At 39.4% G+C, this 19521-nt stretch overlaps 2 protein-coding genes and 1 long non-coding RNA gene across 3 annotated transcripts; 2 read left to right on the forward strand and 1 right to left on the reverse strand.

Moving 5' to 3' along the window:
• Positions 1 to 2175: 2175 nt before the first annotated feature.
• On the reverse strand, positions 2176 to 4865 carry LOC122195527 (uncharacterized). Its single transcript, XR_006185795.2, has 3 exons — positions 4301 to 4865; positions 3085 to 3172; positions 2176 to 2364 (listed from the first exon to the last, which is right to left on the reverse strand). It is a non-coding gene; the product is annotated as an uncharacterized LOC122195527 (long non-coding RNA).
• An 808-nt stretch (positions 4866 to 5673) lies between these two features.
• Positions 5674 to 8015, forward strand: LOC111902556 (probable plastid-lipid-associated protein 13, chloroplastic). Its single transcript, XM_023898381.3, has 7 exons — positions 5674 to 6141; positions 6766 to 6887; positions 6967 to 7050; positions 7150 to 7246; positions 7321 to 7537; positions 7610 to 7662; positions 7750 to 8015. Exons 1-7 carry the CDS (start codon positions 5893 to 5895, stop codon positions 7840 to 7842), a joined length of 915 nt encoding a protein of 304 aa, XP_023754149.1. The 5' UTR covers positions 5674 to 5892; the 3' UTR covers positions 7843 to 8015.
• A 1032-nt stretch (positions 8016 to 9047) lies between these two features.
• On the forward strand, positions 9048 to 9726 carry LOC111902563 (protein LE25). The gene has a single exon (XM_023898391.1). It carries the CDS (start codon positions 9148 to 9150, stop codon positions 9535 to 9537), a length of 390 nt encoding a protein of 129 aa, XP_023754159.1. The 5' UTR covers positions 9048 to 9147; the 3' UTR covers positions 9538 to 9726.
• The last annotated feature ends 9795 nt before the right edge of the window (positions 9727 to 19521 follow it).

Consider the following 19521-nt stretch of genomic DNA (forward strand, 5'->3'; position numbering starts at 1 on the left):
CTATAATTACTTAATGACCTTATAGTTATATAAACGACTAAACATCCCTTCATAGTACTATTTTAAATAGATTTAACGATATTTGTACTAAATAAATGTCGAAAGTACTCAACACTAGTCTTATAATAACCGCATCGCCGATACCTTTCTAATGATATACACATTTGTATATATATATATATATATATATATATATATATATATATATATATATATATATATATATGTGTGTGTGTGTGTGTGTGTGTGTACGTATATATGATTTATACTTTATTTTAATACATAAATATGCTATTATAATATGTACTCGTTCATACGAACTCTATTTTTGATGTTCTTTATATCCACGTGTTGATATTTACGAGTATTACAACTTTCATTTAGACGCCGTCAGCTAATTCTTATTCTATCTCAAATTTACAAAATTGTATCGAATTTAGTGTGCTCGAAGAGTAGGGACCAAGTTTCGTCCATATCTTTAACATACGAGCTCTACTCTCGACATTCTTTATATCTGCGCGTAGGTAAAAACAAGATCTAAAACTTTCATTTAGACTCCGTCGGCTAATTCTAGACCGATCTTAAATTTAACAGTAAGAGGAGATTATACTGTTAAATGTCCGCGTAAAATTCATAACTTCTACACATAGACTCCGTTTTCGTCTGTCTTTTTACCGTTGAGTTCCTATTAATGAGATCTTCAACTCTCATTTAGGTCGCTTAGGCTCGAACTAAAATTCAAGTTTCGGGTCGTGCACTGCTATGCCAAATGTTGGAAAATTCATAACTTCCTCATACGAAGTCAAATTTGGGCGTTCGTTTTATGGATGCTCTATTCTACGACTTTTTTTAGATTACTAATACTAAAAAGTCCTCTATCATAAATTCACTATTTACGTCTCCCAGTGCCATGCCGGTTTTGCCGAAAAACTTCGACGGGTCATAACTTCTTCGTTATAACTCGGATTTCGGCGATCTTTATATGTACTGAACCCTTGTAACATATACTACAACTTGGTTAAGATTAATCCTTCTAAATAATCTTCCATCAAAAACTCATTTTTGATGCTTATTGTCTCTAATTTGACTAGCCCGGATTTGCGGGCGTTACACTACATAAGCTCGTGATGTAGTACACCGCTTGTAGCAATCGTTGTTCACCATTTTTGCATTGAAATAAGATCGAACCTTTACCTTCTATACACACCTTCGAACCATCCCCAAATTTTACGTGTCCTCGGACATTAGTGTCAAGCTCAAGAAACTTCTCTTTCTCGCCCGTCATATGGTTGTTTGCCCCGTTGTCCAAGTACCACATGTTGGACCTATTGAAGTCGTCACTAAGAGATCTTAACTTTGGAGTTACTTTTTCCACATTTAAGAACACCTCCTCACATGATTTGCTTGTGTTCTTTACTGCCAGTAGTAATGCCGGCTCATCATTGTCATTTGCTTGTGCTAGGTTAGCTTCTTGATTTTTGTTAGCCTCTTGATTTCTTTCTCGCCGTGGATTTTTGCACTCGGTAGCATAGTGACCGTATTATTGGCAGTTATAGCATTGGATCTTGCTTTTATCACGATTATGGAATGAACCACGACCTCCTCCTCGTTCTTGGGAAGTACCACCTCCCTAACGGCCTCCCCGGTTGTGGTTGCCACCTCTTCCACGACCTCTACCACGGCTACGCTCAAGCCACTCCTGATGGGTTAGTAACAACTCTTATCCTTCTTCAACTTGTTTCTTTGATCTGTCGAGCCATTCTTGGTGAGTAAGTAATAAATTTCTATCGTCGGTTTTGGTCTGACTATGCACCCTTTCTTCATGAGCTTTCAATCTCCCAATAACATGCTCAACTTTCATTGTTTCAAGATCCGCAAACTGCTTAATTGTCGAGGCAATTTGCAAAAACTTACCTGGTATGGCACGAAGCAGTTTTTTCACAACATATGGCTCGTCCATGGTTTCTCCCAAGGCCTGGATGTTCCCCACTATGTCATTTATCTTCATGGAAAAATCATCTATAGTTTCTGTTTCCTTCATGTTCAGGATTTCAAATTCCGTCTTTAGAGTTTGGACTTTAGCAGTCTTTACCCTGTCTGCACCCATGTACATAACCTTCAATGTTTCCCATGCATCCTTCGCTATTTGCTTCTCCGCATGTAACATCCCAAAAATATAGTCTGAAAATTTCGTTTTAAATTAGTAATAAAACCATATCCATCAAACGTCATATAAGAATCATAAAGAATGTATCTCAAAATATGTTAACAGCTGTCAAATATATCAAAGTATAAACATCCCAGGCTGAACAAATGGTGTGTGCACTGCAATCTTCCCGAGCTCATCTTTTGAAAACTGAGTACCTGAAACCAAAACTGAAAACTGTAAGCACGAAGCTTAGTGAGCTCCCCTAAACTACCACATACCATACAAGAACATATAAAACGTCTACTGGGCCTTGCCCACTGCATCGGACCGAAGTCCGGAAACTAACCAAGGCCTTGCCCTCTGCATCGGACCGAAGTCCGGAAACTGCATCGAACCGGAGTCCGGAACTAACCAGGGCCTTGCCCTCTGCATCGGACCAAAGTCCGGAACTAACCAGGGCCTTACCCTCTGCATCGGACCGAAGTCTGGAACTAACTGCATCGGACCGAAGTCTGGAACTGATTGGGACCTTGTCCCCTGCATCGGACCGAAGTCCGGAACTGACTGAACATAACATAGCATAAACATATCAACTAGCATGACTACATATACTGCATACTGCATCGGAATAGAGTCCGGAACACATAACTCAAAACATGCTTGAATCACAAAGACATCAAGCACTCTAACTACTGCATCGGACCGAAGTCCGGAACTAACTGAACATAGCATAACATAATCATAACATATAATATAAACACATATACTGCATACTGCATCGGACCATAGTCCGGAACACATAACTCATACCATGTATGTATCACAAACACACCAAATATACTGAACTACTGCATCAGACTGGAGTCCGGAAGTACTGCTAATTAAACGGGCCAGCATTGTGGCCGTAGACCCGTTCCTACTGGAAGGAAACTCACCTCACACTGCTGAAGTCCCGTAGACACAATTCCACACTGCTGTAGTCCCGCAGACTCCACCCCAGCTGCTGGCTGACAGATTCCCGAACTGTCAACACCAAATAACACCCAATTAATAATTGGGTTCTAACACATAACTATAAATACATGCTCTGGATAATTACTACATTACCCATAGCTTGGATTACCCAAGCCCAAGGCCCAATCCATAGGCCCAAAGTCAACTAGGGATCAAAGCCCAACATATGGCCCAATTTTCCAAATTGGGCCCAAACCTCTACATGGACTTCCCTTAAGGCCCAACTGATCAGTCCAGTCCAACATGTATCATTCTAGGGCCCAATATCATACAACCATCTAGACCCCAACTATGGCCCATCTATGGCCCAATTTTCCAAATTGGGCCCAATCCTTCATATGGGCCTTACCCTAAAGCCCAACTAATTACTCTAGTCCATTTGATTATTCTGGGATGGCCCAACACAAAGCCTAAGTGAAATTAGGGTTTCACATCAAATGATAACTAGGGTTAAGTGTTTCTTACTTAACCCACTAAGGACTTAACACACTAGGGAGTTAATCCATTAAGGACTTAATCCATTAAGTCCATTATTGCTTAGATTAATTTCTGCCAATGATTATTATTTAATATTCACTTATTAAATAATTGTCGTGTGCGTGCTGATAATCTCTCAAATATTAGTATTTTCTCAATTTGCTCATTAAGGACTTAATCCATTAAGTCCTTTAATCTACTAACTAAATGACATGGAATAGTTTGGGCTTAATTCACAATCCAATCCCAATGGCCCACAAGTGGCCCAATTAGTCTAAGGCCCAAATACTCATAATTAGGGTTTTCCACCCAAACATGGCCCAATAGGCCCAAAACCAATATCTAAGCCCATTAGGGTTTGCTAGCGGGGCACCACCCACTACCACCTCGGGTAGTGGTGGTCGATGGCAGCTCACGGCGGCGGCCACCACCCTAGGGTGGTGGTTTTCCATTTCATTTCATTAATCTTTTGGAAATTACAATTACAATGTTTTATCCACACACACTAACTAACTAACACGCACACACACACAACCACCCTAGTGGTGGCCGGCGGTGGTACAAGGCGGCAGCCACCACCTCACGGTGGTAACGGTGACTTTTTCCTGCCGAATAAACTACCCACACAACACACCCTTCAACAGAAGTAAACATCCATACACTTTCTTGTTTGCCAGTGGATCCAGCCACCCTCCTGGTGGCGGTTGGCGATGACGAAACCTCCGAGGAGGCGGCAGCAACATTGCAACATCGCTTCCCGATTCGCACCACAACTGACAGGACTTTCTTCTCAATCTCGACGGCTTCCCAACTATGCTTAGCGCTTCTAGAAGCCGGTAGCGGTGGTGGCACTTCGATGGTCACGGAATGGATGCAACAGCGACGCTCATGGTGGTGCTACGATCCTGACTCGACGATAGTTTCCCCCATCCGGTGCCCAATCGCCTAACACGACGGTTCCTTCTCAGCAACGTGCGACTGTCGGCGAGAGGAAGATAGAGAGAAGGACGGAGAGGGTTCGGTGGTCCTTGGCGGCGGCTGAAGGGGTTCCACGACCCTTTAGTTGGCGTTCCCGGCTATACCGGTGGCAGCGGCAATATCTCGGTGGCCCTCCGACTTCACAAGCGAGGAACAATGATCGGTGATGGAGGAGTCGTGAGGTGCGGCTGCAACTAGAAGAGATAGGGTGGGTTGGCGGCTGAACACGGGAGGTATAAGGGGTGACGGCTGGAGGGTTTTTCTCTTAGGGTTAGGGTTACTAAACCTTTAAATACCCAATATATTAAACAAGTTTCCATAATACCCTAATCGGCCCCTCCCTCCCTCTTTTCTTACAAAATAAATCCATAAGTTACCCTTTAACCCCCAACCATTTAAAACCTCTTCAAAAGAAGTCCAAAATTTACTTCTTAGCCCCCGCTTCCATAAATTCATTTCATTTTAAGTCCAAAACCTACCAAACAACCCCGGACTTTATAATTATGACTTTTAACTCCTCAAAACTATCGTCTCACTCAATTATTATTCATTTTAGGGCTTCTATACATTTATTTATTTATTTTATAAACGGGGTGTTACACCGCAATTGACAACAACATGTCTTCTGGAATTCCATGATAGATGATGACGAGTGCCATCTTGTCTTTCTTCACGCCAATCGGGTTTTGGGGATTCTTTGTCTCCATAGCATCCCATCACTTCTTGAGCTTGCATAAAGACCTTCATCTTTATAGCCTAAGATGCATAGTTGCTTATGGATAGCATAGGGTACCGAATCTTCGGTTCTTCCATGGTGGGGCTTTACTTCTGTGATTATTGAAGCCTGTTAGGTGTTTGAAACTTTTTGGATCATATTCACAATTTTTTGAATACTACATGGACCAATTTTAGAGTTTTATCTATTATATATAATATATTTGCATATTCATTCCAATCTCAATTAAACATGTTATACCATAAACCTAAATCAAAGTCTTACCAAAACTAAGTCATGTACTTATTTATTTGGGTTGAACTTCGGGTCATCCGATTTGTGGTAGGACATTTCTTGAGCAAGCATGGTAGGACATTGGTTGGTACTTTATAGCCGGTAGTACTCGGTACATTTTTCTCTATTCGTTGATGTTCAATTGAACCTTTCTGTTAGCATATGCTGTTCTCCATTCTCATCCTAGATTCAACCCTCTCCCATTTCTTCAATCTGTTCAATAACCCGAAATTAGGGTTTATTTCTGTATTCTAATTTGAAATCAATGGCTTGTTGTTCGATTCAATCCATTGTTCCTTCGGTTTCTGCTTTATCATCTTCCACCCTGTCTTATTCTTCTGTAATTGTTTTGCCTGTAAACTATGCCAAGTTCCCCAATAGAAATCTCAAAAGAAATCGTAAGAAATTTGAAGTTTGCAGAGCAATGGTGCAGCAGACCACGGTTCAGGGAGCTTCTGCTACTTACGCTAAGGAAATGGAGAGACTTTCTGCCAAAGAATCGTTACTACTCGCTGTCAGTTTTTAGCAACCTTCTTCTATTGGTTTATTTAATTTCGAGAATTGGACCTGATAAATGTATGGTACAAATGCTTGATTTTTACAATTTTCATGATTTTTTGGTGGTTGTAGTCTCTAGATAAAGCTAGTTGGTTTGATTTTGCCTTGATAAGTAGAATTACTATCTAATCGAGTTATGCATAATTGTGAAGATCACTTATCTGGTACTAAGAGCAAATCTACTTTAGTTCTCATCAAAATCATACACTATCATAATAATAAGTAGTTAATTCTTTTATTTCCATCTATCTCCCAATTGCAGAATAGATGCTTTTCATCCTCACTGTTTGTGTTATATAAGAACTTTTTCCTGAAAAGGCTCTCTGTATCCTCCACAATAAGAGAGCTTTTTCCATTTGATTACCAATCTTTTGTTTCTCTAATTAGCAAAATGTCTTGAAAAAAGCTCCTCCAATAGCTTTTTGGCTTGAAAAAGCTCCCATTGTTATGCTCTAGAATCGAACTTGATTGATTAAAGTAGATAACAGTAGTGTAGAACAATATCATAAAAAGTTAAAAACCCTAGCCAACAATTGGATTGAAGCTTTCTTTCTACAAATATTTGAACTTTCTATTCTAGTTCAAAGATGCTGGAGGATTTGAGGCATTAATTGGTGGAAAGACATCAGATATGCAAAAAATCGATGTGAATGAGAGAATTGTTGGTCTTGAGCGCCTTAATCCAACACCACGTCCAACAACGTAATCATAATTACTTTTAATAAACATTTATTACTTTCAAAAATCCTCCAAATTGTATAAATTACTTTTTTATTATCAGGTCACCATTTTTTGAAGGCAGATGGAACTTTGAGTGGATTGGATATGGAAGCCCTGGATTATTTGCTGCCAGATTATTATCCGAGTAACCAACTGTTTATTAATTATTAGTTAACTCTAATTATGTTTCTATATTCTTTTAAGTTAAATTTTTTTTTTTTTTCTCATCATATATGTAATGTAGGAGATTTCCTACTTCAATAGCAAATATGAGTAAGATGGATGTGGTGATTAAGGATGGATATGCCAAGATTACTGCAAACATGAAATTTCTGAATGCGGTAACAAAATATATTATTGTAAATTGTTATCTTATATATAATATATGATTTATGAATATGAATATGCACTGCAGATAGAAAACAAGTTTATTATAAGCACAAAGTTAACAGTTGAAGGGCCACTTAGGATAAAAGAAGAATATACAGAAGGAGTCCTTGAAACTCCAACAGTTGATGAAGGGACAATTCCAGAACAACTAAAAGGGGCTTTAACTCAAGCACTTAACACCATGCAACAACTTCCATCTCCAATTAAGGATGCTGTTTCTAGTGGATTAAGACTTCCCCTAAGTCAGTTTTCTTCATCCTTATTCCCTATTAATTCTTTTTCTTTTCTTAACTCTGAATGAATGAATGATTCAGATGGGGCTTTTCAGAGGATGTTTATGATTTCTTATCTTGATGAAGAGATCCTAGTAAGTTGTTTGCACATATATACTTATATATTGTTATTGTTATTTTACATTTAAAAGGTTTTTATAGCGGAGTTTGTGTTTGTTCAGATATTAAGAGACACAAGTGGGGTCCCAGAAGTTCTTACGAGATTGGATGTGGATCAATCTCCTATTGATCCTATTCAAGAGTACGAGAGTTGACCGAGTCAACATAAATAATGCAAGGATGAAGGATAATGCTTTACATAAGTGGTACTGTAAACCGAATATAACTATTAGTTCATAAACTTTTTATGTTTAACAAAATGAACGTACAAGTCGTTGAGATGGAAATTTGTGCAAAATGGATATAAATTTGGTTGAAATTTACTTTTTTTTTCCTTGTAAAAATAGCTTAAAGTGCAACAAGTAATCACTAAAACTTAAGGTAGTATGTGGTATGGTGATACTTGATAGATTTAAATCAAATGAATTTTGTTGGTCATGAAAAGTAGATACCATGACCCTTTTAAGATTAGGCATTATAATTTGACACATTATTTGATTATTTTATAATATAAATTATTTTTCCAACTCTTTATCTGTAGTATCAATGTAAAATATAAATCAATAATTGCATTTGTTAAATTAAATAAAAAAAACAGTAGAATATGCTTGATAGGTGTGGGCATTTATATAAATGTGAAAAAAAAACAGCACCACATATTAGGAACTAGAAATGTCCGTTGAATTCCATATATCATACATAAATCAATTTGCTAGTTGTACTCAATATTCATGACAACCTTATAATCCAGATGAATTAAAGATAATATAGTGAAAAATTTAATTTTTATGTTTTATATAATTTTTTCTTTTACAAAACATAAATTTTAACAAGTGAAAAGTCAAAAAAAAAAAAAAATACAAATACACTCATATTATAGATACACATCTATACATATATTACTAGCTATAATTGGTTAAAAATAAAATTTACCATCCATATCGGATAAATAAGAGTCTACACATCAAGGTTATTCCATGGTTTAACTATGAGTTCAAACGATAAATAAAATAATATTCAAAGTTTATACTATCATGAAAATTACTTTACTATATTTCGGACCCAAGTCAACCAACTATGTATTCATATAATCTCTTGTTTTTCCTTTTCCATAGTTGTGTTTATTATGTTTGGGCCGGCCCATCGTGGATTATCAACGGAGTAAATTGATACCACTAACGTCGTCATATTTCAAGGGAGTAAGTTTCGATTAATACGAACAACCCAATCACCTGAAAACATTACACGATTATTGCCACGTGTCAGGTCATCAGGTACGTGTCAGTTTAGAGCTCCCACGTGTCAAACGTATGCTCGTCACTTCATCTCCATCGTCGAACCCTCCTCATATATTGTACACGTACTTACTGCATTCCTCAATCAACCATTTACACAGAAACCAAATAAACCTGAAGGAAGATTAACAATTTAACATAACATAAAGTACGAACGGATAACAGATGCAGGCCATGAAAGAAACGGCGGCGAACATCGCCGCGTCGGCGCTGTCAGGAATGGAGAAGACGAAGGCGGTGTTAGAAGAGAAGGTTGAGAAGATCAGTACGAGTGATCCCATCGAAAAAGACATGGCTACGTTAAGGAAAGAAGATAGGATCAGGCTGGCTGAGCTCCGGAAACAAGAGGCTTTTTCCCAAAACGCCGCCGCCGCTAGTGGTGGTCCTAATAGTCCCACCTTCACCGCAGCTGGTCACGTTAACACTGAGAAGAACCCTTTTCAGAAACCCAGTACTGGTGGTGTTAAAAACACAGATAAACCGGTGGCGGTGCAGCAGAGCCACGGTGCCCTAGAAAAAGCAATGCCAGCGGTGCAACCTGCAATGTCGACCTAGATCTAGTCTGGCTGACATCCATCGATCATTGATACAAGGATCAAGATTCAAGAGTGTTGGATATGGAACTTTTTCAAATGGTGATTTTGGTCTTTAATTTGTTTTTGTTTCTGAAAACTAGCTGCGCGCTCTCCTCATTTTAATTGTGATATGCATGATCTATAAATCAAGGTTTTTTATTTTTATAAACCAATTCTTCATTCTAGTATATATGAATGGATTCTATGCACGTATGGATATGTAAAGAAAAACAAGATATGTTTGTTACACGCTTAATTAATTATCAGTTAAAAGGACAGCCACATGCACGCATGTGGCCTTAGGATGGAAAGTAGGGGTGTGGATAAAAGGTATAAACTTAGCACCGCACCGCATAACACGGTTAGAACTAATATGGTGCGGTTTGCTGTTTGAAATTTTGTTAAATTATGCGGTGCGATTTGCGGTTTCCAATCGGTTCAAACCGCAATATATATATATATATATATATATATATATATATATATATATATATATATATATATATATTGTACTTACAATGTAAGTACAATGTAATTATGTGAGAATGACAAAGAAAATATGAATATGTTGTTTGATCTATTGTGCGGACAATGTAATTATGTGAGAATGACAAAGAAAATATGTTGTTTGATAATGTGAATATGTTCAGTCTTATATAACTATTGTCATTATTATGCATTCTTACTAATTAAATTGTGTTATTATATATTTCTTTTATTATTCTCATTCTGTTAAATTTTGTCACAATATTTATTGGGTCGTATTTTGTAGAAATGAAAAAGAATGAAAAACTATGCGTGAGAACAAAAATGAATAAGAACTAGTGAGAATGCATGAAAATGATAATAGTTTTGTGAGGTTGAACGTATTTACATTACTAAACAACCTATTCTCTTAGTAATTATAATTGAATAACGATGTCCACATGTCTGCACAATAGTTGTCCATCCACATTATAACATATATATATATATATATATATATATATATATATATATATATATATATATATATATATATGTTAAAGACTTGCGTTTATGTCCACATCGATGCTTTCGTCCTCCAATAAAATGATGTGGGAGGCATTCTTAACGTATACGTCCATTTGCAACTGATTTACACCACCTCACCATCATCTTCATCAATACTTTTCTCATGTTGGGGTCTATATACCGTCATCTTTACTGACCTCTTGATTCTTTTATGGTGGCGTCCCTATACCTTACTATTGGGTTTTCTTCATTCCCGACGATTCCTTCAAAGCTGATTGCCAGCTCTTGCTTGGTTTCAGGAACCAGTTAAAACGTGTTGATTTCTCAATCGATATAGGTTACACAACTTTTCGTCCAGACGACACCTCACCTGTCCTTTGCTTTATTTTTTCTATATTGCCATATCCCCTTTGGGTCTCTTCATTTTCACGCCTCCACCATGACTCTTAATTTTTGACCTACCCGTCATGATTCCTTCTTTAAAGACAAACCGTTTTGTAACATCCCAAAAATTTCATACAAAAATTTCATTTTTAACTCATTCCAAAACATCCAATAATCATGTTAAAACAAACAATTGTGTATCATAGTGAAATAATATTAGAGTACAAATCCCAAAATCACATAATGCGGAAAACTTGGGCTGATGCGGTGCGATCAAGCCGGACACTTCCCTTTTGAGCTGGAAGTATCTGAAACATAAACTGAAAACCGAAGCACAAAGCTTAGTGAACTCCCCCAAAATACCCAATACCGTACATGCATAACAGTTTAAACATAACTAAATCTATTTCACCCCTTGGTCCCTTTCAAACGGTACTGGGTATGTGTAACGCCCCAAAAATTATGACATAAATTTTTTGTTTTTAGATTAATAAATTGCTAATACATATTATTCCCATAAACTCAAGGTAACCAAATTTTAGCAAAACATCATCGAATCATAGTAATTCATAGAGTGCGGAAACAGGTGGTGTGTGCACTACAATCTCCCCGAGCTCTTTCATTTGAAAACCGGAGTACCTAAAACATAAACTTTAACACTCCAAATCAGGTATTACCTTTGGAACCCTTGAAGTTATAGATATTGCATAATGGTCCCTTAAGTACGTTGGGCGTACTTCAGGAGTACGCTTAGCGTACCATGCATGGATGATTGCGGAAGGCCAGCACGTATGTTGGGCGTACCAGAGGGTACGTGGGGCGTACGTGACGAATGTTCAAACCATAATTTCCAGACTTAAGACCTATATAAACATCCTTATCTCATTTGAGCCAAACCCTAACTAACCTCCTTCACCCTCAAACGTCCCTGAAAACCCTAAAATCATTAGAGTGTGTGTTCTTGAGCTTGTGAGTGTTTAAACACCATCCTTTTGGTGTGTTAGCTACAAGGAAGAGGAGGAAACAAGCTTGAACAAAGAAGAGCTTATGGATCTTACATTTTGAACAACCTAGGAAGCTTAAGGAGGTAAAAAGCTTTCACCTTGGTCATAATTTTCATTTCTAGAGCTAGGGTTTTCTCTTTAGTCCCTTTTTGTGTTCTTGGACCACCTCTTGAGAGTTTAAGCAACTACAGAGCTTAGGAAGGATATCTGAAGTCCTATGGTCCATTCATAGCATAAAAAATGGAGTCTTGATGGGTGTTTTGACCTCATGCATGGATTAAGACTCTTGGAAAGGTCTTAATGGGTTGTTGGGAGCATATGGAACATGAAAAGGCATAAAGTTGCCAAATTTATACCTTAGGACATCTTAATGAACTTAGATCTAAAGATTGGATGTTGGAACATCAAGTAATAAGCACTTAATGGAAAAAGGTGCTTAATCTGTTTGTACGTTGGGCGTAGTATAGTGTACACAACGCGCACAACTCAGGGATTCAGTACGCTAAGCGTACATGAGTGGTATGCATGGCGTACGCATTGAGATGGACTTGGACTTATTTTCGGATTGAAATCCCTTTGGGCCTTAATCGGTTATTGGGCCTGGACATGTTTTGAGTTGGTGGGTCAATTTATCTGTTTTGGGCCATGGTTGCTAAAGTTGGGCCTTATTGGGCAATGAGGCCCATTAATGATGTTGTATATGGACTTTGGGCCCATTAGCAAAGGAGGACTTTTGGGCCATTGTGAAAGGACTTGGGGCTTGGGTTCTTTAATTGGATTATTTTCAGCCCTAACCTTGGGTTAATGGTATTATTGTTCAACACGGGTGTTTATGGATTGTTAGGAGTGCAACTTTCGGATTCAACAGATAGAGGTGAGTCTCCTCACCATGCCAATGGGTCGAAGGCACCAAGGCCGGCCCATTTTGTGATATGTGGTACACTAGTTGGTTATATGCTCTGTGGTATGTTAGTTGTATATATGGTATACTTGTATGAAAGACCATGGGGGACCCCATGACACTTAGATGTCAGACCATGTGGAGAGCCCATGGCTTTCCTATTAAAGACCATGGAGGGAGCCCATGACACTTAGATGTAAGACCATGTGGGGAGCCCATGGATTTCCTATTAAAGACCATGGGGGAGCCCATGACACTTGGATGTAAAGACCATGTGGGCAACCCATGACTTTTCTATTGAAGACCATGAGGGAGCCCATGGCATTTAGGTGTAAGACCATGCGGGGATCCCATGACATCTTAGAGTAAGACCCTAGGGGGAGCCCATGGCATCCCTATATGTTGTATGCATGGCTTATGTGGTTTATGTAGCTTTTATAGCTAATATGGTATATGTGATTATGTGGACTTGTGGGATATGCTCTGGGGAACTCACTAAGCATTAGCTTATAGTTTGTTGATTTGTTTTAGGTACTTCTGAGTCTAAGGGAAAGGGCAATGCTTGATGGCACAACATGCACTCTCCGACATTTAATTTGATGGGACACTCTGATATTTGAAATAAAATGTTGATGTTATGGATTTGAAAATAGTTTTCATTGATATTTCACATTTTATGGGATTGTTTTGGTTATTTAAAAATGAAAATTTTATTTGATAATTTGGGTTGTTACAAGTTGGTATCAGAGCCTTGATTTGAGGGATTCGGGCACACTCTTGGGTGTGCCAGGACTCAAACTAAGGAAATGGTAAACAAATTGTTTTAAAAAAAAATCAAAAGTTAAAAACTTCTTAAAATGAAAAAAGAGGAGAGTGCAATGCGCGTGATCAGCCGAGCTCAAGTAAGTGGTTCCCCAATATGTTAGCCATGTGATACTGATATTTGGATTATGATAGTCCGATGGATCTTGCTATGTGTATGCTTTTAAAATTGTATACGGTTAGGAACTTATAGCCTTATAACGATTGATTTGGCCTTATTTCCCGTTCCTTGTCTGGTTGCGGTCCTAGGGTAGAATCTATTATTCGAAAGTCTATTTGATCCTGTTCTGTGTATAATTTGCATGCATAAAGGAAACATGTTATGATTGAGTTCTGGTTTGATATAGATGGAGCAAATCTTAGGATAGCCTAGGTTTTGAGCTATGCGGTATTCTGGGATGAATTAGAGTCATCAGGTAGAGCCTTAGGGAAGGTACATGTAGGTGTAGAAGGTAGTATTGGGCCCGTACTACTGAAAGCACAGGACCTGTACCCGAACCAATGTTAGATCTGGAAGCTCTAAGGAGAACCGGTGTGGAAGGACCTGTTGGATTAGTGTCTAAGTCCATAACTATTTTGGTATGTACTTGACCCGATGGTGCATGGTCCTTTTGGGTTGCCTTCACCAAAGCAACTTGATAGGATGAATTATGGAGAGAAATGATTAAATATGATTTATTAATATATTATGAGAATAATATATTAAAGGAGAAATCATATTGTTTAATTAATATTAGTCAAGAATTAATAAGAATTAAGTTTGTGACTAAAAGAGATTAATTAAACTTAAGGGACTGGAATTGTAATTATAAGATAATTACAATTTGGGCTATGGATTGCCTTATATTAAGGAGTGGACGAATTCTATGGGGAAACCTATTAGAAATCATCCAAGGCCTTTAAGGAAAGGAGTCCATGGGTTGCTTAGGGCTTAAGCATCCAAATTAGGGTTTCCTTGTTAGATAACCCTAATAGCCTCACTATATATAGAGCCCTTATGCCCCAAAAACGTGGACAAGCTTTCTTCTAGGGTTTCCACATGTTTTGGGCAACCTCCTTCTCTTTTCTTCTTCATCCTTTTTCTCTTGGTGTTTGTGAGCCATTAGAGGAGTGACATTTGTGACTCTAAGCTTTCTAAAGTCAATACAAGAAGGATTTGAGATTGTTATTGCTATATAACAATCAAGGTATGATCTAAACCCTAATTATATGTTATATTGATTATCATATGCTAGATCTAGGGTTTAGTCTTGGATAAATTGCATGTACAATAGAGAAACCTAGATCCAAGCATTAGGGTTTGTATGAGCACATAGGATGTTCTTATGACTAAAAACCCATTAGTGGTATCAGAGCCTTGATTGGTTTCTATTGCATTGATGACTTGTATGTTTGTTCAAGTTAAATAATTCGATTTTTGTGTATCTGTCTGATGGACTCGGCGAGTAGGCTCGACTCGGCGAGTCCATTAGGGTACTCGGCGAGTCCAAACGTCAGATAGAGCAAATATCGGGATTTCTTGCTGTTTATCTTTGAGATACTTGCCTTTATCATATTAGATCAATATAAATCCGATTTTATGATATATATGAGTATATTCTTGATCTAATTGAAGATATTTATCAATTAATAAAATATTTATTTCCTTATGTGATAATTGATTAATTGTTTTGATTAAATTGGTAAATTGTTTTGCAAGAAATTATTAAATAAATCAAATATGGATAATTATGTGATTAAATGTTAATTTAGATTATTTGTTATTTGATCCCCAATGTTTTGAAAAGGTTTCAAAACTTGCCCTCAAGTTTTGGAATTTAAATTTTGATTAAAAGTTTAATTTTGATGTATATTTAAATTCTAAACCTAAATGTTTTGAAATGTTTCAAAACTTGCCCTCAAGTTTTGGAATTTAAAAGTTGATTAAAGATTTAATTTAGGAATGTTAAATTCTAAAACCCTAATATTATTTTGAAAAGTTCAAATCACACCCTTATGGTTTTATTAATTAATTAAGGTGTATAATTAAAAGAGGTTTAATAAATCCATAAAAGTTTAGGTTTACAATTTAATTGAATTAAAAGTATAATTGTTAAATTTGACCTCCTAGTATTTTAAAAGTGTAAAATACACCCTATACTATATATAACATTAAAAGTCTAACATTATATATATGTATGAGTAAAAGTCAGTCTTACCGTTAGTAGGCCTCATTCACGAAGCTGGTCTATAAGGGGTGGTTAAGGAAATTGCCTATAAAATGGCGATTGTGTAACAACCCAAAAATTACGACCCAAAAATTTCAATTTTTATTATAACAAAAACCATGAAACTGAGTATTGCATAATAAAACCATACGTTGCGTGTTTCGAAAACCATAATAAAATACTGTGAGAAGAACTGTATCACAACTGTATCCAAACATATCAAGAAACTGAATCAACTCCCAGGACAAAAACTGAAGCTGTGGTGTGTGCGATGCCATCATCCCGAGCTCTTCCCTTTGCTTGCGGAAGTACCTGAAACCAAAACTGAAACTGTAAGCACGAAGCTTAGTGAGCTCCCCCAAACTACCACATACCATACAATACATATAAAGCACATACTGGGCCTTGCCCACTGACTGGGACCCCGTCCCCTGCATCGGACCGAAGTCCGAAAACTGACTGGGACCCCGTCCCCTACATCGGACCGAAGTCCGAAACTGACTGGGACCCCGTCCCCTGCATCGGACCGAAGTCCGAAACTGACTGGGACCCCATCCCCTACATCAGACCGAAGTCCGAAACTGACTGGGACCCCGTCCCCTGCATCAGACCGAAGTCCGGACTAACTGAGCACAGCATAGCATAACATATCAACTAGCATAAACACATAAATCCTGTCTGAGCCACGGAGGCGTCAAACATACTAACTACTGCATTGGACCGAAGTCCAGAAACTACTGCTGACTGAACGGGCCGGCGTTGTGGCCTTAGACCCGTTCCTACTGGAAGGAAACTCACCTCGTGAACTGGCTGCTGTGTGTATGGCTTTGGAAGGTAACTACTGCAGCTCCGGTATCTCCCCGACTATAAATCCATAAACACACTCAATCAGATGCTAATCACTGCATTGGGTAAATGACTCTTTTACCCCTGGTCAAAGTCAACTCTCCCGGTCAAAGTCAACCTACAGTTGACCTGACTTGCCGAGTTGGGCCGCCAACTCGCCGAGTCCCTAGTCTCACTTCTCAACCCTACTCGTGGCTACTCGTCGAGCATGGCATCGACTCGACGAGTACCCTCTTGATTCAAAAGCTCAGGCAATCTGCATCCGACTCATCGAGTCATATGAACAACTCGACGAGTTGTTCTTCGATCTAAGAAGATTGTCTTGGACTCGCCGAGTTGTATGAACAACTCGTCGAGTCCCTCAATTACTAAGTCTAACCTCCGACTCACTGAGTCCATCCTACTGCTCACTGGCCTCCACTCGGAATCACTCAAAGGGTAAAGATCAGGGACTCGCGACCTGACTCGCCGAGTCACATGCATGCAGATCCTAAAAACTCGATTCTGATCAAAACCACCGCATACAATTTATAGATCTGAGTTTCTAAGGCTGATTTACCACGTAAAGTTTCCAACTTTACGTGTACATACGCATGAAAAGGGATATAAAGGCTAAAAAGGCACTTAGAAGAGTAGATCTAGGGCTATCATGCAAAATGGCTCTATAAAGGTGATAGATCTACAATTTTGGAACTGAAGCATGGCTAGATCCGAAGGCTAATCAATCTAATGTGATCTCTCTACTAAGAACAAGCTAAGAAATGGCTAAAAGAGGCTAAATATGCTTGTGAAAGAGAAATAAATCATAGAAACAGAAGGGAATCGACTGATACCTCAATAAACTCTGAAATGGGTGCAAGACCTTGGATCTTCTTCTTCTCCTTTGGATCTAGCCTCCTTCTTCTCTTCAAAACTTCAAGATTCACACAAGAAATGTTCAATTACTCAAGGGAATGATTAGGGTTTGCTAAATGATGCTCTGAGGGTGAAGGGAACGAGTTTGGGGCTCATAAGGTGGTTTAAATAGGGTGCAAACCCAGGGATTTAGGGTTTCTACCTGGCAGGCAGACTCGCCGAGTCGCCGACTAACACGTGCTCGAAATCTCGTCCCTACTCGACGAGTCGGGCCATAGACTCGCCGAGTCCCTCTCGAAAACTTTTAAATAAATGCCACGGAAGCAACACACCAGGAATGGGGCGTTACAATTCTCCCCCACTTGTCTCAGACTTCGTCCTCGAAGTCTGCTACGGCTGAATCTGCAAATAACTCCGGGTAGTGCTCTCTCATTTTTTCCTCAGCCTCCCACGTCCACTCAGACCCCTTCCGGTGCTGCCACTGCACCTTCACTAACTGAATTGCCTTGTTCCTCAAGGTCTTTGTTTTCCGGTCCAGAATCGCGACCGACCTCTCAATATAATTCAGGCTGCTATCAACCTGAATATCTTCTAAGGGAACCACTGCTGACTCATCCACCAAACACTTCCTCAACTGAGACACGTGGAAAGTGTTGTGTATCTGGCTAAGCTCTACTGGAAGATCCAATCGATAAGCAACCCGACCCACTCGGGCCAAAACCCTGAAAGGACCAATGAATCTGGGGCCCAGCTTGCTCCTCTTCCGAAACCTGATGACACCCTTCCAGGGTGAGACCTTCAAAAGGACCATATCGCCCACTCGGAACTCCAAGTCTGAACGACTCCTGTCGGCGTAGCTCTTCTGCCGACTCTGCGCAGTCTGCAGTCTACTACGGACTTGCTGAATCAACTCGGTCGTCTTGAGCACCACCTCTGTGCTCCCACCGACCCGCTGACCGACCTCGCCCCAACAAATCGGGGTCCTACACTTCCTCCCATAAAGCATCTCAAAGGGAGGTCGATCAATGCTCGCATGATAACTGTTGTTATACGAAAATTCCGCTAATGGAAGATACGTATCCCAACTGCCACCGAAGTCTAGAACACATGCCCTGAGCATGTCCTCGAGAGTCTGAATCGTCCTCTCGCTCTGCCCGTCCGTCTAAGGGTGGAAAGCGGTGCTGAAATAGAGACGAGTACCCATCTCGTCGTGAAACCGCTTCCAGAATCTGAATGTAAAACGGACGTCTCGGTCTGACACCACCGATACCGGCACTCCATGACGTGCCACTACCTCACGCACATAGATATCGGCTAACTTTTCTGCCGATATGCTCTCCTGGATCGGGATAAAATGAGCACTCTTCGTCAACCGATCCACTACTATCCATATCGAATCTACCCCTTGTGCGGTCCTGGGAAGCTTGGTGATAAAATCCATGGTAATGTCCTCCCATTTCCACACGGGAATGTCTAACGGCTGCATCTTGCCGTGAGGCCTCTGGTGCTCCGCCTTGACCTTCCTGCAGGTCAGGCATCTCTCAACATACCAAGCGACATCCCGCTTCATGCAGGGCCACCAATAATCGGGTCGAAGATCTCTATACATCTTCGTCGCCCCTGGGTGGATAGAAAATCGTGACTTATGAGCCTCTTCCATCAACACTTGCCGTACCCCACCCCAGTACGGTACCCACACTCTCCCATGAAGTGTCAGCAATCCCCGACTGTCATAATCAAATGAAGCTACTCAGCCCACTATCTTCTCACACTTTTGCCTCTCCTCCTTGAGGCCCTCGACCTGAGCCTCCCTAATCCATTCCAACAACGGAGTAATCACTGTCATCCTCAAACACAAACCTCTGATAGGGGCTGCCGACACCTTGCGGCTTAGGGCGTCGGCCACCACGTTGGCCTTCCCTGGATGGTAAAGGATCTCACAATCATAATCT

Source organism: Lactuca sativa, chromosome 8, assembly GCF_002870075.4.
Source record: "Lactuca sativa cultivar Salinas chromosome 8, Lsat_Salinas_v11, whole genome shotgun sequence".
NCBI classification, from domain to species: Eukaryota; Viridiplantae; Streptophyta; class Magnoliopsida; order Asterales; family Asteraceae; genus Lactuca; species Lactuca sativa.